The sequence below is a fragment of the Physeter macrocephalus genome, chromosome 19 (genome assembly GCF_002837175.3).
Source record: "Physeter macrocephalus isolate SW-GA chromosome 19, ASM283717v5, whole genome shotgun sequence".
Classification (NCBI taxonomy): Eukaryota; Metazoa; Chordata; class Mammalia; order Artiodactyla; family Physeteridae; genus Physeter; species Physeter macrocephalus.
In genome coordinates this window covers 37,895,684-37,918,773 of record NC_041232.1, presented here as the reverse complement: position 1 = coordinate 37,918,773, position 23,090 = coordinate 37,895,684, and the positions used below count along the sequence as shown (strand labels likewise).

At 45.4% G+C, this 23,090-nt stretch overlaps 1 protein-coding gene across 2 annotated transcripts in view; it reads right to left on the bottom strand.

The window, feature by feature from the left end:
• Positions 1 to 733: 733 nt before the first annotated feature.
• Positions 734 to 23,090, bottom strand: part of LAMA3 (laminin subunit alpha 3) — a 239,651-nt gene continuing 217,294 nt past the window's right edge. Inside the window, exons 65-75 of one of the 2 annotated variants that reach the window (XM_024120969.3) lie at positions 20,769 to 20,908; positions 19,419 to 19,550; positions 18,445 to 18,598; positions 14,205 to 14,374; positions 10,161 to 10,344; positions 7,803 to 7,943; positions 5,461 to 5,620; positions 5,215 to 5,345; positions 3,346 to 3,439; positions 1,973 to 2,092; positions 734 to 1,241 (exon numbers count right to left, since the gene is read on the bottom strand). In XM_024120969.3, coding sequence (XP_023976737.1) covers positions 1,096 to 1,241; positions 1,973 to 2,092; positions 3,346 to 3,439; positions 5,215 to 5,345; positions 5,461 to 5,620; positions 7,803 to 7,943; positions 10,161 to 10,344; positions 14,205 to 14,374; positions 18,445 to 18,598; positions 19,419 to 19,550; positions 20,769 to 20,908 — 1,572 coding nt within the window. In that variant the 3' untranslated portion in view covers positions 734 to 1,095. The remainder of the gene's footprint in view (positions 1,242 to 1,972; positions 2,093 to 3,345; positions 3,440 to 5,214; positions 5,346 to 5,460; positions 5,621 to 7,802; positions 7,944 to 10,160; positions 10,345 to 14,204; positions 14,375 to 18,444; positions 18,599 to 19,418; positions 19,551 to 20,768; positions 20,909 to 23,090) is intronic. The other variant, XM_007127211.4, reaches the window with a different exon arrangement.

The following is a 23,090-nucleotide window of genomic DNA, read 5'->3' as shown; positions in this document are numbered from 1 at the left end:
TAGTGAGAGTGGTGCTGGGTAATAATATTGGTCTAGTACATGGTTCATTATTTTGTAGATAAAACTAGATTCCTACTTCCCATTGACTTCTGTTAGCTTCTCATGCAAAGCTTTAATTATAGTATATACAGTACATCCATCTCAGCTCCTCTACTAGACAGTTTTTGCCCTCAAGGAATTGATAATCATAATCTAGACTTGGTTGGTAGCAGACTGTACGTGGGAAGCCAAGTGGAGTTACAGGTTCATTTATTCAGTTTGTTACTTACTATTTTATGAATAGTATGCATCTCCCCGTTTGCATATTCCTTGACTGTAGATCCAACATTGAGCACACACAGTACCTCATCAGCATGTGCTTGGTAATTATTTGTAGAAAACTGCGTTGTGCATAGCACATTGAACAGGTGCTGAAGAATTAATACAATTAAAAATGACCAGGGCTTCCCTGGTGGCGCAGTGGTTGCGCGTCCGCCTGCCGATGCAGGGGAGCTGGGTTCGCGCCCCGGTCTGGGAGGATCCCATATGCCGCGGAGTGGCTGGGCCCGTGAGCCATGGCCGCTGGGCCTGCGCGTCTGGAGCCTGTGCTCTGCAAGGGGAGGGGCCACGGCAGTGAGAGGCCCGCGTACCACAAAAAAAAAAAAAAAAAATGACCAGCAAGCCAATCGTTTTATGTTAATAAAACATCATAATTTGAAGAGTACACTGCATTTATTTAACCCCATAAATTATAACATCTTAACACATGTAAAATTTTTGTATTTTTAAAGTGCTTTGAGAGATATTTATTTTTTTTAACAAGTGGAAAATAACGTTCTTTAAAAGATATCAAACTTTTAGTGGAAAATGATATTACCAGAAGCATGTAAGGATTTGTTCATCCTCTTCAAGAAATGGGATCTTTATGTAAAATATATATGTAGCACTGAATGCCAAAATGCTGGGTATGTGTAGTTGGAATTAAAAATGAGATTTGCTAATAAACCCATCGGGATGGTGTCTTAAGTCAAGAACGACCTTGAGAGGGGAGAGGGAGGGGCGCTGGGTAATCAGTGCTTCCGGAGGTGAACTTCCCTGCCTTGTGATGGGTTTGAGTTAGTGGTCAGGACAGCCGTTCAGACTGACAGTCCCCCGAACTTCTGCGGCTTCAGTGACAGGGACAGGAATGTGGTTGACTTGAATATTCTTCAGGCAGCCAAGAAAGGATTTCCACGCAGGAAGCTTCAGGGTTTTCAAATTTGCTGAAAGACAAAAGGAGAGGCGTTTGATGGCTCATTCATACTGTCAAGTGAACGCACTCCGTTAAGAAACGGTCTTATTAGAGCTAAAGGGACCCAGGCTCTCAGTCCACCCAGTCCTCTCCTGCTTTAAGCAGGCACCCAGCACACCCCCTGCTGTGAAAGGTCAGCCACAAGGCTACTCTGCACATCCTTCAGAGAAGGAGATTCCACAGCCCAAATCAATAGATAATGACTCTGAACTCTAGTGCTTTTCATGGGTCATGGAAGACCCATTTGGAGGCACATAAATCAATGAAGGCTGACAAGGTTCTTTCCAGGCAAAATTCCAGTCTTGAACTTGACTCCATCTCACCCTGACTGATTCTCCCATTCTGGCTCAGTCACCAAAACTAAGTGCCTGGAGGGGAGAAATCAGTTTCTCAGGCCCTTTTCTGATTCTTTATGATATCAGGCTTCTAGGTTCATGCAGCCTCTTAGGAGAGGCTTATAAATTATAGGCTTGGGACAAGAGGAAGCAGCAGCCACGTGGCCTGGGCTGCTGGGAAACGTTCTGTTGCTGGCAGTCAGGTTTCCCCACAAGCTGGAGAAGGAGTCTCACTGTCTACACGGTTCAGCCAACGGCTGCCCTGCTGATAACCCAACAAATGTGATGCCCCCACCCACGGGTTAAGATGGAGATGTTAAGAGTTGACATGGGACAACATGGGTGTAGAAGTCAGCACAGGAGTTACCTGGGACACCTCCAATGTGCAGATGCTCCCGCGTGCGGGCAGTGGGGACGGGGTGCCGTCCAGCGGTGGAACTATAGTCTGCGTCCAGTTTCAGGTGCAGGATGTGCTGTTTTATGGTGACTGCAGGGAAAGAAAGCAGGTCAGGTCTATCCCCTGAGAGCCCTGCCCACTGTATAATGTCTACACCGTGCATCATCATTGGCTTCTATCTCACTCACTCCTGTTGGACCTGAGGGAGCGCGGCTCGCAGGAATTCCATCAACCTGAACACAAATTCAACTAATTTCTCCCCACCAGGTGCTGTTTAGGTGCTTCCACATATATTACAGAATTTAATCCTTAAAATGAATCTGTGAGGAAGGTATCATCACTCTCATTTCTCAGATAAGAGTCTGTGACCCTCAATCATTGAGGAGCCTGGCAACATGGCTTGGTTATAAATTAAACGAGTTGGGATTCAAGTCCTGGTTTCCTGTCTCCAGAGGCCAGTGCTTATTTCACATGATCTCTGGTTCTTTCCAAGAAGACACTGACTGACTGCTGCAAACCGACTCCAAAGACAGTGGCTTTTGACCCTCCAAATAAAACTCCTCCAGCGTCAACAATCTTAACCAACTGCAATGCAGTTAGCTTTCAAATTAGCCAAGAGGCAGCTACTTTTAACAAAAGATATTTTAGCCAATACAGGTTAATATATCTCCAAACTTGTATGCTCAAGTTATTCCTAAAATAGCAGATTCGACATGAGAGTTTATGCCTGTTCCCCATCAAGTGGTTTGTCTAAATCGTTGGCATTAATACTAAATGTTGTTGAAAAAAATAACCCGACGATGAACTTTACCGATAGTAAGAGCAAACATTTACTGAGCACTTAGTACATATTGGACACTGCTAAGCTCTTCACACGCATTATCCCATTAATTGTCACAACCCTGGGAGGTGTACACTATTTTTACCTCCATTGTACAGACGAGAAAACTGAAGATAAAGAGAAATTAAGTAGCTTGCCCAAGGTCTCACAGGGCTGGAACTGAGACCTGACCTCTGTTCTCTTTGACTTCAGAGCCAAAATCTCAATCACAGTGTTATGCTACCTTGAAAACAAACATAGCTTATCAGTTTGCTGGGTTCCCCCCCTACCACCAAAAAAAAAAAAAAAAAAAACCTCAGTGTGTTATGGAGAACTGGAGCCATGAATTACATAAATACGACTGGAGTTGAGAATAGACATGTTCCCAGCACCTTGACCTGGTGGGCTAACCCTGGTCAGACGCCAATGGATGGATGAACTGAGGGAGCGTTTGGGATGTTCGAGTCCAGATGGAAAGGGAGACTGTTTCAGTCTGTGAACAATAGGCTACTGGACGTCATACCTGTCACTGAGTGCCAATGTCCGTCACACAGAGACTGCTTTGGTGTGACCGATGTCAGGATCCTACCTGCCTCACTGCCCACAGAGGCCGTGACCTGGAACACACATGCATTTTCCTATTTCCTTCAGAAAGGCAGGTGGAACCCACTTCCTGCCATCTTCCCTTCCCAGCCCTTGCACCCTGACCACCCAGGAGCACTTGAAATATGGGTACACCCTCCCGCACCAGGTGACCACAGAGGGACTAAGGCTTTGCAAGAATCTCTCTGCTGCACCCCTTTCCAGGCAAGCAAGCCGAAAACCCAGGGCGTGGCCTGAAGTTACTGCCAAAGGTAAGGAGCCTTCCCCACTGACTCCCTATACCCCGGTCCCATCAGGCCCGACTCAAAGGTTACTGATTAGCATCGAAGATCTGCCTTAGTTATTAGCATGTGACAGTAGCTCTGTTTAGGAGGACGTGTACAATTTGAAAGGCCAAAACGTTGGCTGAGGCCTACACCCGGCTGCAAGGGGCCTCCAATTATAATAATTCCACGAACGCAGGACTTAGAGAGGCTTCTCGTCCAAGGAATTCAGCAAGCTAACTGACTGAGTTTGCACTGGGCACGTGTCAGGGGTCAGGCACTCAACGTGCTGTTGTGCAGAATCCCGCATTCCCGCTCTGGGCCAGGATTCTCCAGGGGCTGAATCAAGGTCAATGAAATGAGAGGACTAAAATAAGCATGTTGATAAATAATTTACATCTGATTTGCATGTAAGCAGACAGTGCAGCCTTTTCTCAGGCAATTTTCAAGCTAAACAGTGTCATGGCTGTTATCAGGTCTTGATTTCGTTTTGGGGGGATTATTTCCTATCCAGAAGCTCTCACCAAAGATGCTCCCCAACCCCTCCCCTGAAAACCCAGCTTTGTCTGAACCACCGTTAAGCATAGTTCCTTGCTTCTCGGGCCCGCAAGAGGCCTGCTCAGACTTAAAGCTGTAACTTAAATAAAAAGTGTCCAAGAGTTTTGACTACTGTATTTTATTCTGAGAGTTTTCCCTCACATTCAATAAACTGGAAGGATGAAGGTAAAAGAAAATGCTATATTATCAATCTTTGCTTTAAGGCCTTAACTAAGAGAGGCTTCCTGGAAGGATTTGGTTTGAAAGAGATTGTTTTGAAAAGGAAAGAGATTAAAAGTGGGTGGTGAACATAAGATATTGAGTAGGCCTGTGAGCAATGGGAAAGATGGAACAGCAAAAGCATACGGCTGAAGAAGGAAGCCATGAAAAGCTAAAGGAAGGCTGGCCAGCTTGGCTGCAGGGACCAGAAGGGCTTGGTGAGCTGTGTAGAGAGGATAAGGGGAATCTGAAACTGACCCAGCGGACGTGGGGCATGGGTGTGACATGGTGTAGATGGCTGGTGAGAAAATCCATCCCATGAATTCTGGTGCTGCCCTTATAAATAAAAGTAGAGGTGTGACAAGGGTGAAGGGGAGGTGAGAAAAATGAACATTTATTGAGTATATGGCAGCTTCTCTTCTCTTGACAAAAGCCCTTAAATATAAGCATCATTCTCCACATTTTAAAGATAAAGAAATTGAGTCTGAGAGAGGTTAGGTAACTTCCCGAGGGCCCTATAACTAAGTGATGGAGCTGGAATTCAGCCCAGCTTGTTTGAATTTGCCCAGTTTTAAAGATGAAGAACAGAAAACATGATGACCAAATTACTTAAGGAAAAGGGTAAGTTAGCCCTGAAGTCAGGCCTCTTAAATACAAGATTGGATTCCACTACTCTCTACCATAACTCCACCTACCATGGTCTCCAGAAGTGGAATCTGGTTCTAATATAAATTCACACACCCTTCTCATGTCATCTGACAGCTACACACCTTTCCTGCCTCCATATAAACATGTAAGTGCTCCCCGGGTTGACTTCCGATGTGAATTAGAATTCCAGTGAGACTTCTCGGGCGAATGCTGAAAACAAGCTTAAATTCTGGACCCAAAAGCACGGAGTTAGCTTTCAAAACAAAAATAAACAAATAATAGTTTAAACATCATAATTCCAAAAAAAGGATAAGAGTTCTTCAGAATCAAAGCTATAAAGATATAAAGTCTTCCAAACTGCTCCTTACCTAGGATGACATGACCTCCTTCTTGAGAAAAATAGATGCCTTTTTCCAAAGAGCCATCGAAGCAGGGAGACACCCCAAAGCTTGCAGAAGCAGTGTCCAGGGGTTTCAAATCCAACTGAAAGTTCCTCAGGCATCCCACAAAGCTGTTTTGGGGGAGGGTCTGCAACCAAGCAGAAGAGAAAGCAAACTGTATTACCCACAACTCCCAGAAATCCATGCGCAGCCAAGGTTAAGGGCAGGGGCAGTTGTCCAAAAAAGGAGGAAGGAGGGCGATTCATCCATCCTGCTTGCAAGAGTCAGGTGGGCCTGACTGGCTCCATTTTGGCTCCCTCCACGGTGCCACAAAACCCAGATAACAGGTGCTTGGTGGGTAGTCGAAGTTTGAAGGTGCCACCAAACCAAGGGCAGGGGCAGGGGCAGTGGAGATGGCTACCTAGTGTGGAAACAAGAATACAGAGGGTGACTTGACCCTGGGCCACAGTCAGAGCTGCAACAGGGGAAACTTCCACCTTGCTGTTCACAGATCTCACCGTCTCTTTGCAGGTACAAAATACTTCTTAGGGTTTCATGAGCCCGTGTGATAGCTTAATGCAGGGCGGCTGGCTGAAAAAAGAGGCCAAAACATTCCTAAAATAATGAAGTGTAAAAAAGCTCCCTACGCTGTTGGGCCCAATGCACCATCAACAAATCACGAATGCCACAGGGTTAAGATCAGACACAGGGTGCAGGATCAGGGGCCTTGCGTGGAGCCCCCCTGGCTGCCTAAAGCTGGCCTGAAACAAGGGCTCCTCACCTGGGGCTCAGGGATGAGCTTCTGGGGTTCTCTGATCCCTTAAATTATATACCAGATGTCTGTGTATTTTCCTGGAGAAAGGGGCTATAACTTGCATGAAATTCTCAAAAAAGTTAATAAATCACTGAATAAAATCCCTCTACTCTCTTGTGGAGTAAATGCCTTTAGGACTCTGGAATCCTACACGACGGATGCAAGACATGATAATTTTAAGGGAATCTAGTGGTATTATAGATGCATGTGGTGTCAGCGTCAACAACAAAGTACTGATTGGGGCCCCTAAGAAATGTTAGTTTCTTCAGATTTGCCATCATGTATAACAAAGAGTCTGTATCTGACACCACGCTCAGGCTCTCCAGTTCAGGCCATAACCTAACACGGAATCACCGAAGACTGGCGGCAGGTTTTGGTATTTGGAGGCAGCCACTGGTTGATTGGATGTTGCCTGCCCTTTGAAAGGATATGGAGGAGGGTATTCAGTGGTTTGCACCCTCAGGTTGAAGGAAGGCTGCGAATAGGACCTTACTTGTAAAGGATGTTGTAAATGGGGTGCTACTGATTGTCTCAGATTTTAGGATGTTGAATGTGATTTACCCAAGTCAAAAGAGCACCCAAATTGTGCCCCTGAATCAGCACCCCATCCTGTGATTTCTCTGAGAGGGAAGAAGGTACAGAGGTTGCAGAAAAGCAAACATGGAGTATCCTCTTTAGCAATTATTAATATGTTATATGTTACACATGTATTAGATACCATAATACATATACTATATTATGTTATATATTATTTATGATACATATATAAAACTTATTATATACAACAAAGTAAAACAGTATTTTGACTTGCTGGGGCTTTGGCCCAAACCACAGTGCAAAACTCAAGTGGGCCAGGCTGAGCCCTGTGGAGACACCAAGGTCAAGGCCAGGTTAGCCTGACCGCCTAGAATCCACGCTGGCAGAAGTGACCTGCTTTGATTACATCCATTTCTGGCCCAGATTTGAGTCTCGGCCCTTCCCCCCAGCTGCTAGCACACATCACACCAGAATGGGCACCAGCGGAGTGGGAAGGGGCAGGAGGGGCTCAGCGCCTGGCAGCGCATTTGGAGGAGGACAGTTCCTGGGCCGGAGCTGTTGACGGGCCATCTTCACTTTGTGGCCAAAAAAGGCAAATCTGGGAGAAGAGTGACAGGCGGGTTCAGCCACCCCAAGTAATCAGGGGCAGTGAGCCCTCTGGCCACGTGGAGAAGACAGGGGGAGGGCACCCACAGAACGCCACCCTGGGGCCACGGTCCCATCGGAGCCTTTGAACCTGACAAATCCTGGTACGCACCCCTCCTTCCTGGGGACAGACAGACTTGTGACTTTCTCCTTAGCCCAAATTTTCCCCAAATTTGGTTCTTGAGATTTTATTTTAGTCACCAAATAACATTAAAATACAGATTCAGTTATTAAAATAATTTAAAGTATTTTGATATCCTTGAATATATGGTATAATTATAAAGTTTATAGGGTGACTTGTTCTTATCTGTGGCTCTGAAGCATAACTATTTACCTTTGGTTTCCCTGATGGAGACGATCCCAGGTAAACTGGCGCTCTGAGGCTGACGGTGGAATTTCCGGGCAATCTGCCCTCCCGGGTCCTCAGACCATCCACAACCAAGCGCCCCCTTTCTCCATCTTGCCCAAATGCCACCTTAAGGATAAATGAAATAAGTTAATCATATTCTTACCTTTGACAACTGGCACTGTAGTTTATTAGTGGTCACAGGAAATTTTTTTTAAAAGTTTTTCTGTCCCTTCAAGTAGCTTTGAAAAATCAGAGAGTTTTCTCCATAGTATTACCATCATCATCATTTTGTGAGATTATGTCAGATATTAAACAGAGTGAGCTTAAAACATGAACTAAAAAAAGATTTCTCAAAAGTGAACAAAAATATATAAGTGCCTGGAAACTTACACAAAAGATAAATAACTGAAGAACCAAAGGATCATAAATAAACATACATCCATGCAACAGAGAGGAAGGAAGAGAGTGTGCAGAGCTGAGACGGGAGAAAGTCACATGCTCCTCTGAGCAGGGGTCCTGGAGCAAGGGGCCAATGGCTACTCCTCTTCCAACAAGAGGACCAAGTGTTTTAAACTCTTTGCTAAAAGTCAGGATCCCTGGGCTCTGGTGTGGACTCTGCCACCTCATGGCTACGAGACTATTCACTAATGACTCCCCAGTGCAGATGCCCAGCTATGACCTCTGGCCTCTACTATCTACTGACACCTGGGCTTGAATGTCTGATAGGCAGCTCAACCGCAGGATGTTGACAACAGAGTTCCCACTCTTGCGTAGCGACACCCACCTCCTGCCCATCTTCTCCCTCTCAGCAAAGGTTCCACTATTGACCCAATCACTGGTCCAAAATCACAGGACTTGATGTTGACTCCTCTCTTTCCATCAGCCAACCCTCTTGGCTCTGCCTTTCGAACACATCCTGGGTGGTCTACTCTCTCCCCCTCTACCTCAGCCTCTTGAACCAAAGGCAATAGCATCCATCTGGTCTACTTACTTCTATTTTTACTCCCTTATAGACACTTTAGCTAAAGAGGGTTTTGAAAATATCAATCTGTTTGTGTAACGCTCCTTTTTTAGTATTAGACTCTCTAAAAGCTTCAGAGAGACTCAGAATAAAATCCCAAATCCTCACCTTGGCCTTCAATGCTTAAATGACCTGGGCCTGCCTCACCCTTTTTTTTTTTTTTTTAAATTTATTTATTTTTGGCTGCGTTGGGTCTTCATTGCTGTGCACGGGCTTTCTCTAGTTGTGGCGAGCGGGGGCTACTCTTCATTGCGGTGTGCTGGCTTCTCATTGCGGTGGCTCCTCCTGTTGCAGAGCATGGGCTCTAGGCGTATGAGCTTCAGTAGTTGTGGCTCGCGGGCTCTAGAGCACAGGCTCCGTAGTTGTGGCGCACGGGCTTAGTTGCTCTACAGCATGTGGGATCTTCCTGGACCTGGGCTCGAACCCGTGTCCCCTGCATTGGCAGGCGGATTCTTAATCACTGCGCCACCAGGGAAGCACCCCTGCCTCACTCTTGAATCCCACTTCTTATCCTTTCTGTTCTGTTCATTCAGCTAATTCCTAACTTAGGGTCTCTGTACTTGCTGTTCCTTCTGCCTGGAAATCCTTCCTATAACTTTATATGATTGTCATCTCTTGGAGGAGACCTTCTTTTACTGCCTTATTTGAAACAGTCTCCCTACTCGGCCACTTCCTTACCTTGCTTTTTAGTGTTTTCTCAAAGCAGGAGCTGATATTATACTGGGGATTTTTTTGTTTATGTGCTCCAGGATGGCAGCTTATTACATATTTGTTGAATGACTGAGTGAGTGTAACTTGTCAAGTCACTCAAGTTTTCTGAGTTCCAATTCCCTCGTCAGGAAAAAAAAAAATACATAGGTCCCTTCTTGCTTTAAACTGTATTTCTTCAACCCTGGGATGCCTTCAGGCAAGAGCTAAGATGCTAGGGATGTGGGTGCTTACACCTGGGCTACAGAGAAGGCATTCCAGACTCACAGGGGGCCTGGAAACTGGGAACTGTCCTGAAGGAGAGAAATGGTCCAGGGAACAAAGGGTGGGAATAGGTAAGGGGAGTGGTGCAGCCCAGGGAGGTGCATGGGGGGTTGGGGGTGGCGGGAAAGAAGCAGGGAGGAAAGCCCGTCTCGGCATTTAAGATGACGTCCACACATGGCACGTGCAGGAGTCTCTGGGGCTGAGGTGCTGGGGCGCTCAGTGCCTCTGACCACATGAGCTCTCCCAGTGCCTGTGCCCTCTTGCCGGGAAGAACGCTGAGACTCCCGTCTTCAGCTACTCGGCAGTGAACTTGGCCCCGGCGGAGGTTCTAGGGCAGCCCCCACTCTCACCGTGTGCCACTTCCCGTCACTGCACTTCTCTTTGCTTTTGAGCTTCAGTTGTTTCCCTCCTGCCCCCAGTGCAAAGACCAGACGTCCTTTCGAAAGATAAAGAGCCATAAAGGAGTTCTTAGTGCCTGTGTAAAACACGAGCCCTCTGGACGCCGTTGTCTGCAAGTCCATGGCAAACTGTGACCTGTGGGGAAAAGAAAGCAAAAGGCGAAGAAGGAAAATAAAGAGGTTTTTAGTGTTTCTTCAAATCTCCAAAGCTGGGAGAGACAGTGAGGAACAAAACCCTACAACCTCATTATTTCAATGAATAAACTAAGGCACTTCTTGATTAAACAACCTGTCTCTCGGGGAATTTTTAACAGCCATTGTATTTCAGCTGCTAAAAGTTTTGTTGTATAATTTCCTTACCATATTGGGAAATAAGAGGAAGTTTTATGACAAACTCAGCTGGCGGCGTTAAGTCCCAGCACATGGCAAGAAGGACGATGCCTTACTTTAAAAAAAAATCTACATTTTAGAAAATTATGGTAAAATACACCAAACATAAAGTTTACCATCTTAACCATTTTGAAGAGTACAGTTCAGTAGTGTTAAGTACCTTCACACTGTTGTGCAGCCAATCTCCGGAACTCTTTTCATCTTGCAAAACTGAAACTCTCTATACATTAAACAACAACTCTGCATTCTCTCCTCCCCACAGCACCTGGTAACCACCATTCTGCTTTCTGTCTCTATCAATTTGACTATTCTAGGTGCTTCATAAAAGTGGAATCACACAGTATTTGTCTTTTTTGCAACTGGCTTATTTCACCGAGCAGCCTCGATTGTTAAACCCAGTAAATATGCTTTCTACTTTGTATACATGCAGGGAGAGGAGAGTTGTGAGAAGAAGTCCATATCCACCTTCTCCCACCTACCCTTACGTTTCTTGGACCTTAATACCTCATCTATGGTGAAACAGGAATTAAGCAAGCATCATACAGTAAAAGCAGAGTGAAAGTTAATATTCTTTTGCATGATGGTTACATATCATAGGTACGTGTGGCTAAGCAAGCTTTACTTTCTATGCAAACTCACATCCATCCATCCATTTATTCGTTCATTCAACAAATATTTAATGAGTGGGTAGTATGTACAAGGCATCATGGTGGCTACTGGGAACGCAGCGATGGATGGTTCATTCTTTGAGTGGTTTGTGGTACGTAGGTGCCCTGAGTGGGTGCCTAAAAGTGTACTGGGAAAAGGTAATGGGAGATATGGGTGTCAATAGGCTATCATCAGGGACTTCCCTGGTGGTCCAGTGGTTACGACTCTGTGCTACCACTGCAGGGGGCATGGGCTCCATCCCTGGTTGGGGAACTAAGTTTCCGCATGCCACGTGGCGCAGCCAAAAAAAGAGAAAAAAAAAAGAAAGGCTGTCATCACCCATTCCTTGTGGTTTGTGTCCAAGTGCACACCAGACAGAGGGCAGGAACGGGGTCTATCCTGCTTAAAGCTGTATCCCCAGTGCATGATACACAGGAGGCCCTCCAGAAATAGTTATTGAATTGAATTAAATGGCAAATGGAAAATGCGGAGGCAGAATCAGGAAGTGGAAGAAATAATTACACTGTGACATCTCTTTGCTTTTTAATACTGTGAGGCTGAGCAAACACGGACATGCACTTTCATTCTTCAGATCTGCAAGTTTCCTTGAGGGTATAGTTCTTCAAAATGCAAAAGAAATCTATAGTTGTGAAATTAAACCAACCCGATGGTGACACGGCTCAGTATTTCTCTTGGTGTAGCTGTGTATTAGTGCGGAGGTTTGGAGAACGAGGGTTAGCCAATTTAAGAAGGATAGTAGAACTTGCTACAGAATGAAAGTACTTTACATATGTGGGCTTGGTTATTAGACTTGACATTTGCTTTCCAGGATTATTTCTTAAAGCAATTTTCTTTCAGAAAAGACTAACTGACTAACACCCAAAAATGACATCAGTAGCTTCAAATCCTGGCATATGACACTGTAGCTATGAGTCTTTATTGCTGGAGGATTGGAAGGAAAGGCAGAGAGCAAAGTAGCATTTTTATACATTCACCAAGAGGTTAAAATAGTGGTACAGGGTTTTACAGGAGAGGCCAAAAGTTTCTAGAATAGAAACCAGAATGAGAATAATAGAATAGTCCAAACCTTGCAACATCCTGAAAATATACTCTGATTGTTATAATACTGGGAACTAAAATAATTTTTAAATTATATTTACTGAGGATTTTTTTCCTGCTTTCCTTTAAGAATGTTACTTTTTCCATTTATTATATATAATTCAGTGTTGGACAGGAAGATGCTGGGGTCGAATCATCAGAAGAAGCCGGATAACTCACCACAGTGAACGTGCTGAGAGAGAAGACGTAAGAAAGGGGCCGCGGAGGGAGGGGGAGGGCAGAGGCAGGGGGACCGGAGGGAGGGGAGGCCGGGAAGAGGACAGCGTGGGCAGCATCTGCAGGGAGACTGTTGTCATTACGGTCAGCTTGACCAACAGAGCAGTGATGTGGAGTGGAACAGCCCCGGGAGGGGCTGAGAGGGTCACTGCTTCCGCCACCTGTCTGTCTCCGACTAGCACAGTTTTGGCAAATCAGGGATCCCCAGAATTTCCATGGGTCTACTGGAGATGCCAGCAGCTGGCCGAGGGTCTCCTTTAGAACTCGGCCCCTCCCCTTTCCGGCCTTCACACCTGCCAGTGAATCATGCACTTGCTTACTGAGTGCGCCTCCAAGGGCCAGCTCATGACAAGCAATGACCTCTCCTCCCTGCAAGGGAAACATTATCAACCCCACTTAACTGATGAGAAAATTGAGGTTCGAAGAGGTGTAGCAATTTGCAAAAACATGTGAGACAGGCATAATTACGCCAAGTATACGGAGAGGAAGCTGAGGCTTAGAAAAGTTGAACAGCAGCCTGCGGTGGCCGTGGAGCTGCCACTCAGAGGTCCCTTCAGGAGACCCTGCTGCGGGGGCATGGCGGCCTGGCAGCCCGCAGCTGCCGCGCCCTCAGAACCGCAGTGGCACACAGGTGACCCCCAGCCAAGCACCGAGCTCGGCGGCAGAACTAGAGCCGGGCCATCGTGCCCAACACTGGACTCTTCTACGGGGTGATCTTTGCTTGTGATGCCCACCGGCCTGCCTGACTCCCTTGGAGCTTCCCTGCTGTCTGAGGCTCGTCCCACACACGCCTGCCTTCCCCTCTCCTTTCACAGGCCTCAGGCCTGTGTCTCAGCTGAAGGCTCTCCTTGCCAGCTCCTGCTCTCCCCCTTTTATTCTGCACAGGAATAGTATAACTCCCTTGCACATCTGATCCCATCTTGACCTCTGCATCCCCAGGACCTGAACTGGCCTGTGGCCTGAGGTCACGCAGCCAGCAAGTGGCTGAGTGGGTGGATTGAAAGCCAAGGTCTTAAAGCCAGGTCTTTTGGACCCCTGGGCCATTCTGCCTCTGTAGAGAAGTCGTAAAGGAATTTTGGGCACCTTTTTATTTATGTCTCCTTCGAATCACATGAAAATGACAAGCCTTGTTTTCCTACTTTTTTTGTCTGACAGAATTAATATCTCTGCTCATTCCCCTCTTCCCCAAAAGAGATGCAACTTGTTAGCACAAAAAATCCAAACGTATTCTCTAAAAATGATGGATCTGGCACCGAGTCTTCCAAAAAGAATGATTTTCCTCTAACTGTAGAATGCAGGAGAAGAAAGGTGATTTATCATAGAAATAAATAGCACCTTTAAAAAAGAAATATCAGCCTTATTTTTAGAACACCATCAATTCTAAACCAGAGCTGAGCTGATTGTTTCAGCCTCTGAGCAGCACGTGTCACGTGTGCCTCCCAGTTGCGGGGAGGAAGCAGGCTCGGGTCACCAGGCTCTGTGTCTCAGGTAGGCCAGCACCTCTTTTCGCAAACGTGGTAGTGCCCCCTTCATTGGTGACAGGTGCCTGCTGTCGTGCCGGCTAGCCTGCCCTAGGGTAGAATCAGATTCTGAGTTGGCTTGGGCAGGAAAATGAAATAATACCTGGGTTTCAGCAACTCCTGGGGAAGCATGAATAGCAAGTGGCTGGTGGGACTGTCCCCAAACCTGAGGGCTCTGTGGCTGGCCTGGGCCTCTGGAAGTGGTGGGCAAGACTGGGCATCTCCCCTCACCTTCAAGCTCCTTGGAGAGGCGGCTGGCGTGTCACACAATGGCTGTGTGGGAGAGAAACAAAAAAATCAGGACAGCTGATTATCAGGGGCAAGAGTTGGAAAATGCCTGTCTTGCTAAGTGCCTTGCTCAGTTTTGACTTTTGATCCTAAGAGCTGAATTCAATAGAGATGAATTCATCCTTGGGGAGGATGCATGTTATTCCCATCCTACACAGGTCTGCTATACGTGGGACCAGTGGATACCCAGAGCACCTCTCCCCCATGGAGCTTCGGAAGAACCACAGTGTCCCTCAAGAGGGCCAGCAGATGGCCAGCAGCACTGAGGCCCACACAGCCAGCCAGTGGACCTGGAGCCACCAATCTGCCATCTGCCCTCCAGGCCATTCACTTGGGCTTTAGCAGCAGGGCCGTGAAAGAACCCAGAGAACAGGAGGGGACCACAGCCTGTCCCCATTTTCCTCAGAGTTGACCCACACACAGAAGTCTGTCCTGACCCGGACGATACTTTGAACTTTTTAACAGGAATGAGTTTTAATGTAGAAAAACAAGCATAATAAACATCAAATGAGACTAGAAAAGTTGTTGGAAGGAACTGAGACTCTCCAGCCCTTCCCCCTCTTTTCTCTGCTGCAAAGCCCAGACTTTGATGAGGGGTCTACAGTCCCTCCCATGGGGCTCAGGGCTCAGTGGGGCTCTCCATTCATGGAAGCCAGTGATGGGAATTCTCCCTGCTGGGGACTGGTTCAGGAACGAGCATGTGACACCCTCCTGGCCAATGAGCCTTAAGAGGTGGTCAGGGGGCGGGGCCTCTGAGAAATGTCTCATTCCAGAGGAGAGAGAAAGCCACAGATCTGTGCTTCTGGTGAGGGAACGCCCTGTCCGTAGCCCCGAACTGTGCGGGATGTAGCCAGGATGGCTGTGGGGAAGCAGAGCCCGGTCCCGCGGGCCAGGCCTGCAGCACTCTCATCCTCAAGCTGTCCCTTGACGTGACACTATAGATCCCCACAGAGGGTTAAGCCCTAGCAGCTGAAGTCTTCCTAACAGATTCAGATTCCTTCAGGATCAGGTTTTCCAACCTGACCAGATTCCTGGATAGGGTGCTTGGGATGCAGACTTAATACCAGTTATCTGCTGAGTGGAGATGTTCCATCACCAGAAATTTAAGTGAGTAGTTTAAAATCACAGCCAGACCTGGATCCTCCAGGAGCTTTCTGCCAGGGGCTCACACCAGTGGGGCCCACTCTCTCCCTGAAAGATTCTTGTGTGTCAGCAGCAGTAACATCAAGATGAACAGTTTTCATAGACACTCTTGGTACCAACTTTTCCTTAATTCTCTTAACGGCAGCATCATCCTTCAAGGCACCCAGGCCTCACACCTTGGTCATCATGGGCACCCTCCTACCTGGCCTCTTGCACGTGCTCTGTTTCCATGTCCTACTGTTCATCTCCGGGACATATTTTGTTTCCACTCCTTCCCTTTCACTCCCAGTCCCTCTACCTGAAAGTCAGACTGCTGACTGTCTTGCCTGGACCATTCCAGTACTTTGCCAGTTTGACGCCACGTCTGTAGAACTTTCCTAGGCCAAACCATTCCATAGGCTGCTGCCAGTTTATTAGTCTTTAAACATGGCTTAAAGCACTCCTTTCAATGGCTTCACGCTGACTACAGAAAAAATGTCAAAATTACATCAGGCCATCTGAGGCTTGTCTGATCCGGCTGCAGCATGTGACTCTGAGCTTACCTCCCCCTGAGCAAGTGACTAAGAACAGCACATTCTTTGGGATTCTGTAGCCCTGAGTTTCAATTCTCACTCTACAGTTTACTTACTGGGTGCTCTTGGGCAAATTTTTTCTTTTAACCTCTCTGAGACTCAATTTCCTGATGTGTAAAGTTGGCATTCTATTCTGCTCTCATAGGGGTGTGGTGGGAACTGAAAGCGAGAGAGTGCAGGCTCGTGAAGATCAGAGAGAATGCATGCGAAGCATCTATACCTGCGAGTTCCACCACACCCTGCCTCCCAGCTTTGGGCTTCTGCTCACGTGGCAACAACATTCACTCATCTAAACTCAACCCATGCTCCAGACCTATGTATCACCTCCTCCAGAGGAACCCCCCCGATCTCTGTAGCAGGAAAATACCTGGCGTACCACTCCTGTAGCACGTTTTGTCCCTTTCACTTAGGTTATTAGTGTGTATAATAATGATAACAGCTAATAGTTACTGCACGCCTACCATGTGCCACGCATTTTATATTTATTACCTCATTGAACCCTCACGACACCGTGAGATATTACTGTTCTATATCCTCATTTACGCTGCAGGAAATAGACCCACAGGGAGGTTAGATAATCATTCAAGATCACACACGTTGTAAGTGATAAAGCCAGGAAGTCTGACACCAAAATCCAGTACTTAACCACAAAGCTTGGTTGCCTTGTCTCTGTTATTGGGCTTTTGGAGGCAGAATTAATGTCTTATTCCACCTAATCTGGGGGCTTGCACGGAACAGGGGGAACATTAAATACAGTGTGTTCACTGGGGCTCCCACATCAATAGCCCCAGTCCCACTCTCTCTGCTGAGGCCCCCAGAGACACCCGACAGTCTCCCACCAGCTTTCCACCTGGTTGAGGCACCTGCCACTCAATATGCCACAAACTCCACTCATTCTCGTTCCCTCCAAAGGCTTGTCCTTTTCATCTCTTCATAACTGGCTTCTCCATCCATCCAGATGCCTCAGAATTATATTAACTTCCACCTCTCCCTTGCCGCCCACCTTCAATTATTATATGAGTCTGGTACATTCCATCTTCTATATAGCTTTGAATCCATTCCTTCGCTCCATCTCCACCATCACTGTGCTAATTTAATCTCTCAGTAACTCTCAGCCTTACAGGGGAAAAAATGAATCTATGACTTCATTCCTGAGGGGGCAGGTCTAAAGGTGTTCTTTTCCTAAGAGTAAAATGACAACCCTTTGGGACTTTTGAAATATATTTCTTCTTAATAGCATAAAACATTTCTTTTTATGTACTACCTCTTCATCTCCCCAAATCACTGTGCAGCAGGAGAAATATTGGCAGACAAGCAGCACGTGATTGATGTTAAGTGAAAAGTGGGTTGAATGGAAGTGCATTGCTCTTGAGAGGGCCTGGGCTTTGGGGTCAGGCTGCCTGGGTTTGAATTCCAACTCTGCCTTCCATCTGTGGGAGCCTGGGCAAACTGCTCATCTTTCTAAGCCACAGCATCCTTTTCTGTGAGATGTGGCTGGTAATAGTACTTCTCCCATACAGTTACGTGTGGATTTAGTAAGAAAATCCACTTAAAGAGCTCAGCATAGCACCTGGCACATTGGAGGTATTCAGTGTTATCCATTAATCATATTAATTGTAACCTCAGATATGGGGAGGTCACATTGTAGACCTCAGGCAGAGTAAGGAATTTTTTAAGTTCTAACCCTGTGTTCAATGTATGACAAAGCTTCCACTCTTCCAAACAAGGAATTTCATTTCCTTTCAGCCTCTCTTAGTTCTACACACTAGAATCACCCGGGAGCTTTACAAACTCCTGCGGCATGGACCTACCCCAATTAAGAGCATCTGACTTAACTGAGTGGAATGCAACCCAAGCATTGGGATTTTAAAAGCTCCCCAGGTTTCTCTAATGTGCAGTCAAGGTCAAGGCACACTGGTCTTGGCAAGGCCTGGGGGCATGTGTATATCTTGTCATAGGATGCAGGCAGAGGAGTGTCTTTGGGCAGGAGAAGGGTCATGAGCCCTGTATCCTAGAGACAATCATTGTACTTGCTGGAGACACAGCAGAAGTGTCAAAAGAGCAAGACATCAGCTGCAGACATTGAGAAACCACAGTCAAGGTTCTATTTGTTCTATGACTGCAAAAATTGTCAAACGTTCAAGATACAAAATAAAAGCTAAAACAAAAACCACTTTGACCTTTTATTATTCCTGGAGGCACTGGCCACCACCTGATCAGGTGACCTACATCCCTCCCTCCCCTCCCTCCTCCTCCCCAACATCTCCAGTGAGGCAGGACTCTCTTATGAGAATCATCTGGAAAGAAGCAAAACCCAGGGTAAGGTTTTTTGATACTCACCTGGTGGATATTGAAAGTCTTGGCTTTGTTAAACCTTGTAGACCCTTTAAGCAACATTAGAAAAGGTGATTCGTTTAAACTGCAGCCTCCCAGGGACACATCTCTCTTGGTGGATTTACTGGCCAAATCTAGGACTTCGGGACTCTCTGATAATCTGGAATGAGGGCAGAAACGGACGCTGACATATCAAGGAAGACGCACCAGCGGGGAGGATTTGTTTCAAAACTACACATTCTTACTGTCCTGATTTCTGGGTAAACTTTCATCTCCTCCCCGTACAGGATATCTAGAGGAAACACTAGGCTCATAGCGGACGAGAATGTGCTGTACCCACCTCTGCCTTCCCTTAAATATCCAGCACCATGCCTCGCCAGCAGAAGGCCTTGGGAAACTTTTATTGCCTTGAGCAGCCAGTGTTGCAGCAAAGCCAGAATATTATAGTCCTTTGGAGTGGGAGCCACATAGAAATATGAAAATGAAATATGCAGAGGGGACAAACACAGACACTGGATGACCTAGAATGACGGTGAACAAGAGGAAACCTCAGAAGTGAGTTTGTGGAAAGATTTATCTCACTGCCTTTCAGTAGGAAAATCTCACGGGTAAATCTGCTTTATCTGATGATTATCGCTGAGCCCTGACGGCAGCTCACAAGCTCCTAAAAGGCTGCCTAAGGCGCATGACCAGTCCTGGGCTCTCCTTCCGCCTAGGGGAGAGTTTTGCTCTTATCTAAAGAGGCCATAATCTGAAATTAAATTTAATTAAACCTTTTCCAAGGTTGTGTTCCAAGGCTGCTCCTACGAAGGTAGGATGAGCCCAGAAGCTTTCAGTTAGTTTGCTTTTAATGTGTGTATCGTGCCAAAGAGGGCACCTTGAAAGTCAGCAGGATGAGAGCGGCGTGCAGCCCGCCATGACAAGTCCCCTGGTCGCAGGCCATTCTCATCAGCTGTGCGCGCACGGAAAACGGCACCCACCTCTGGATGAAGACGTTGCTGATGCAGCCCTCAAAATTACTCCCGCCCAGACGCAGGGATTGCTGGGAATTTGAAAAGCCTAGCAGCCTTTCGTTATTTTTCAGAGGCTGGTCATCAATGAGGAGCCGGAGCCTAAAAAAAGAGGAGGAAAACAAAACAGGAGTGAGAACAGCTGGGGAAAACGATTCTCGCCAGGTGGGCAACTGGGTGTCTTTGATTCAGACTCAAACGCTTTTACCTGAAATAACTCACTAAACTATTTTTAAAGAGCATTTAAAATTTTTTCACGTTGTTTCTTTTTGCACATAACATTTTTACTAAAGTACAAACAGGCATACCTTGTTTTATTGCACTTCATTTTACAAGTATGCTTCGCAGATATTGCGGTTTCTCACAAACTGAACATCTGTGGCAACCCTGCCTCAAGCAAGTCTATTGACACCATTTTTCCAATAGCATTTGCTCACTCCGTGTCTTGGTGTCACATTTTGGTAATTTTCACAATATTTCAAACCCTTCACCAGCAAAAAGATCACAACTCCCTGAAGGCTCAAACGATGGTTAGCATTTTTTAGCAACAAAGTATTTTTTAAGTAAGGTATGTACATCGGGGAATTTTTAAGACATGATGCTACTGCAAACTTCATAGACTACAGTACAGTGTAAATATAACTTTCATGTGCACTGGGAAACCAAAAAGTTTGTGTGGCTTGCTTTATTGTGACACTTGCTTTACTGTGACATTTGCTTTACTGCGGTGCTCTGGAACCAAACCTGCAGATATCTCCGAGGTGTGCCTGTATAACGTAGAGAAAGCACACGTCTTAAGTGCACAGCTCAGTGAATCTTTGAAATGTGAAAACACCAACATCGCCAGAAGCAGAACCAGCCAGCACCCCAGGCACCCCGCCTGGGCTCCCTTTCATCTCTAGACTTCCTCCCCCTCCAAGAGTAACCACTATCATGAATTCTGATAGAATAGATTGATTTTGCTTGCTTCTGAATTTTGTACAAATGAAATCATGGGAGACGAACTCTTTCACATGTGACCTGTTTCGCTCAGCCTTTAGCGCAAGGTTCGTCTGTGTCGTTGTGCACAATTGTAGATCTCTCATTCTCATTCTCCCATTTCATTCTCCCATTTTGAATGTACCTCAATTTACTTATCCATCCAACTGTTGATTTTTTAAATGAGAAAATTGATATAAAACCAGGAAGAAGGCCGAGATTTACTAGTAAAATGGTGTCAATGCTAAGGACAAATATTTCTCAGAAAAGATACTAGAAGATTCCATTAAATGAAATAAAGTAAAATTCTTAGCGCTCCGGCAGAAGAGCCATTCCACTCACCCAGAGTTGTCGCTTATTACAGACACGTAATGCAGTAAACCATCCGTGTACGTCTGCGGAGATGTGAAAACTGGGCTGCTGCTGTCCCTGGGGCTCAGTTCAATGTGGCCATCTTCCAGGGTGACCTGTAGGCTGCTTGCCTGAAATCATCACAGAACGTACCCATCAGTGCAATCCATCTGCATTTAATGATTATGAATGTATTAATACTGAATATATGATCAAAACTAGGTACACAGGATGTTTTGACCCCAATGTTTTGACTTGCTCTTTCGATCTAAAGATTATTTTTGAATATCTGGACTCCATGTTTATGAATATAAAAATCTTAAGCAAATTATTCCAACACTGATGAATCTGTCAAAAGCATTTTATGGACCTACATTCATAAACCACCTTAATTTCTCCATCAATTTTTTAAAAATAAATTCATCCAGGCATTCCTTTTTTAAAATTTTATTTATTTAATTGATTGATTGATTGATTGACTGGCTGCGTTGGGTCTTAGTTGCAGCACGCGGGCTCTTTGTTGCGGCACGTGGGCTTCTCTCTAGTTGTGGCTTGTGGGTTTTTCTCTCTCTAGTGACACACAGCCTCCAGGGCACGTGGGCTCTGTAGTTGTGGCACGTGGGCTCTGCAGTTGTGGCACATGAGCTCAGTAGCTGTGGCGTGGCGGGCTTAGTTGCTCCATGGCATGTGGGATCTTAGTTCCCTGACCAGGGATCGAACCTGCATCCCCTGCATTGGAAGGCAGATTCTTTACCACTGGACCACCAGGGAAGTCCCTTAATTCTCCATCAATTATACAAAACAGTTAAAATATTTCTAAATTTTCCTACTTTCACTTTCATTTCGCTGAAGTTATTTTCATCAGCATCGATGTTCTTCTGAATACATTTTTACAACAAAGACTTGATTCATACATTTTTTTTCATAGATGATTACAACAATAGCTTCTCTTCAGTCATGAATTTTTTACTTTCGGATCCTAATTTCTAGGAGGTTCAATTTTCCAAGGTCAAACTCTGAAGATCCAAATTTTGGCAAGATGATTTGATTCTTTCTGTCAATTCTTAATTTTAAAAAATGTGTGTAGTTTAAGCAGTTGTCATTTTAATTTTTGTTAATTTTTTTTCCTACCAGGTACAATTTTTGCAGTTTTCAACCAGATGAGATTCATCAGTGAGCTTTTAGCCTAAAACAATTTTTTTAGTGTGTGGTTGTAGCCATTGACAATTTCACTTTGATTTTTTCAATTGGCAATATTCATTATAAACTGGATAAAAGAAGGCTAATTGAAATGTATTCCTTAGCTAATCCATTAAGAAGTTGAGGGTAGTGTTCCTAGGATATTTGAAGGGTTCCTGCATTGTCCAGGATTGATCTCTTCTTTTTTTTTTTTTTTTTTTTAATCTCATCTTTTGCTAAGCCCATTCTTCCCCCTGTTTTGGACCATTGTGTATATTGGGTACTAAGTGTCCCCACTCTTGGTAGAGGAAACGAGGAGTGTGTGTCAAAAGAGCTGGGTCAAAACATCCTGCTCTGATGGAAAAGCCACTCTCACAATCTAAATGTTGGCATGTGCTTTTTCAGGGGTATTTTTGTTTGTTTTGTTTTTAAAAAAAGATCTCGAACTGCTGATGAACAAAGATAGCAAGAGAGGAGAAGCGTTCTACTACGACATAACCACAGAGGCAGCTACGTCCTTCCTTTCAACATATACTAGCTGTCCGTTGTGCTGGCAATCCTGAAGAAACAAATCCAAGAAGAACAGTGTCCTACTTCTACTTCTATTTTAAAATCCCATTCGTTCCACCAGGCGATTTCTGAGTATTAGCTGACTTTTACGCCTACATCATCATACCGGCTAAATCCCCTTAAGTTATAGAATCTCTGTGGCTTGTTGTACAGGAACAAAGAGCAAAGGACCTTACTCTCTCCCATTCTCTGATGTAAATATTGTCCAACTAGCTGCTGCTGCTAAAAATGGAATCTGAAGAGCTACCTTTTGTGGAATAACAAAGGAATAATGGGGGTACATTCTGATTTTTTTCTTAGATCTAAAAATTAAAGCTACATTATTACTTATAACAGTTCTAATTCACCTTCACTCACAAAATACACCTAAAAGAATGAAAATGAGTTCATGAATACACACAAATTCAATTCGGTAAACTATAATGTATTTTCTAAGCCTGATTTCTTTTAGGACCTACCCCAGGATGGTCAACAGCTTCCATGTTTGAAATCCACAATAGCATTTACTGTGTGAGGACAGATAAAATGCCTAACAAATTAACCTTCAAAATCCCTCTATTGTTT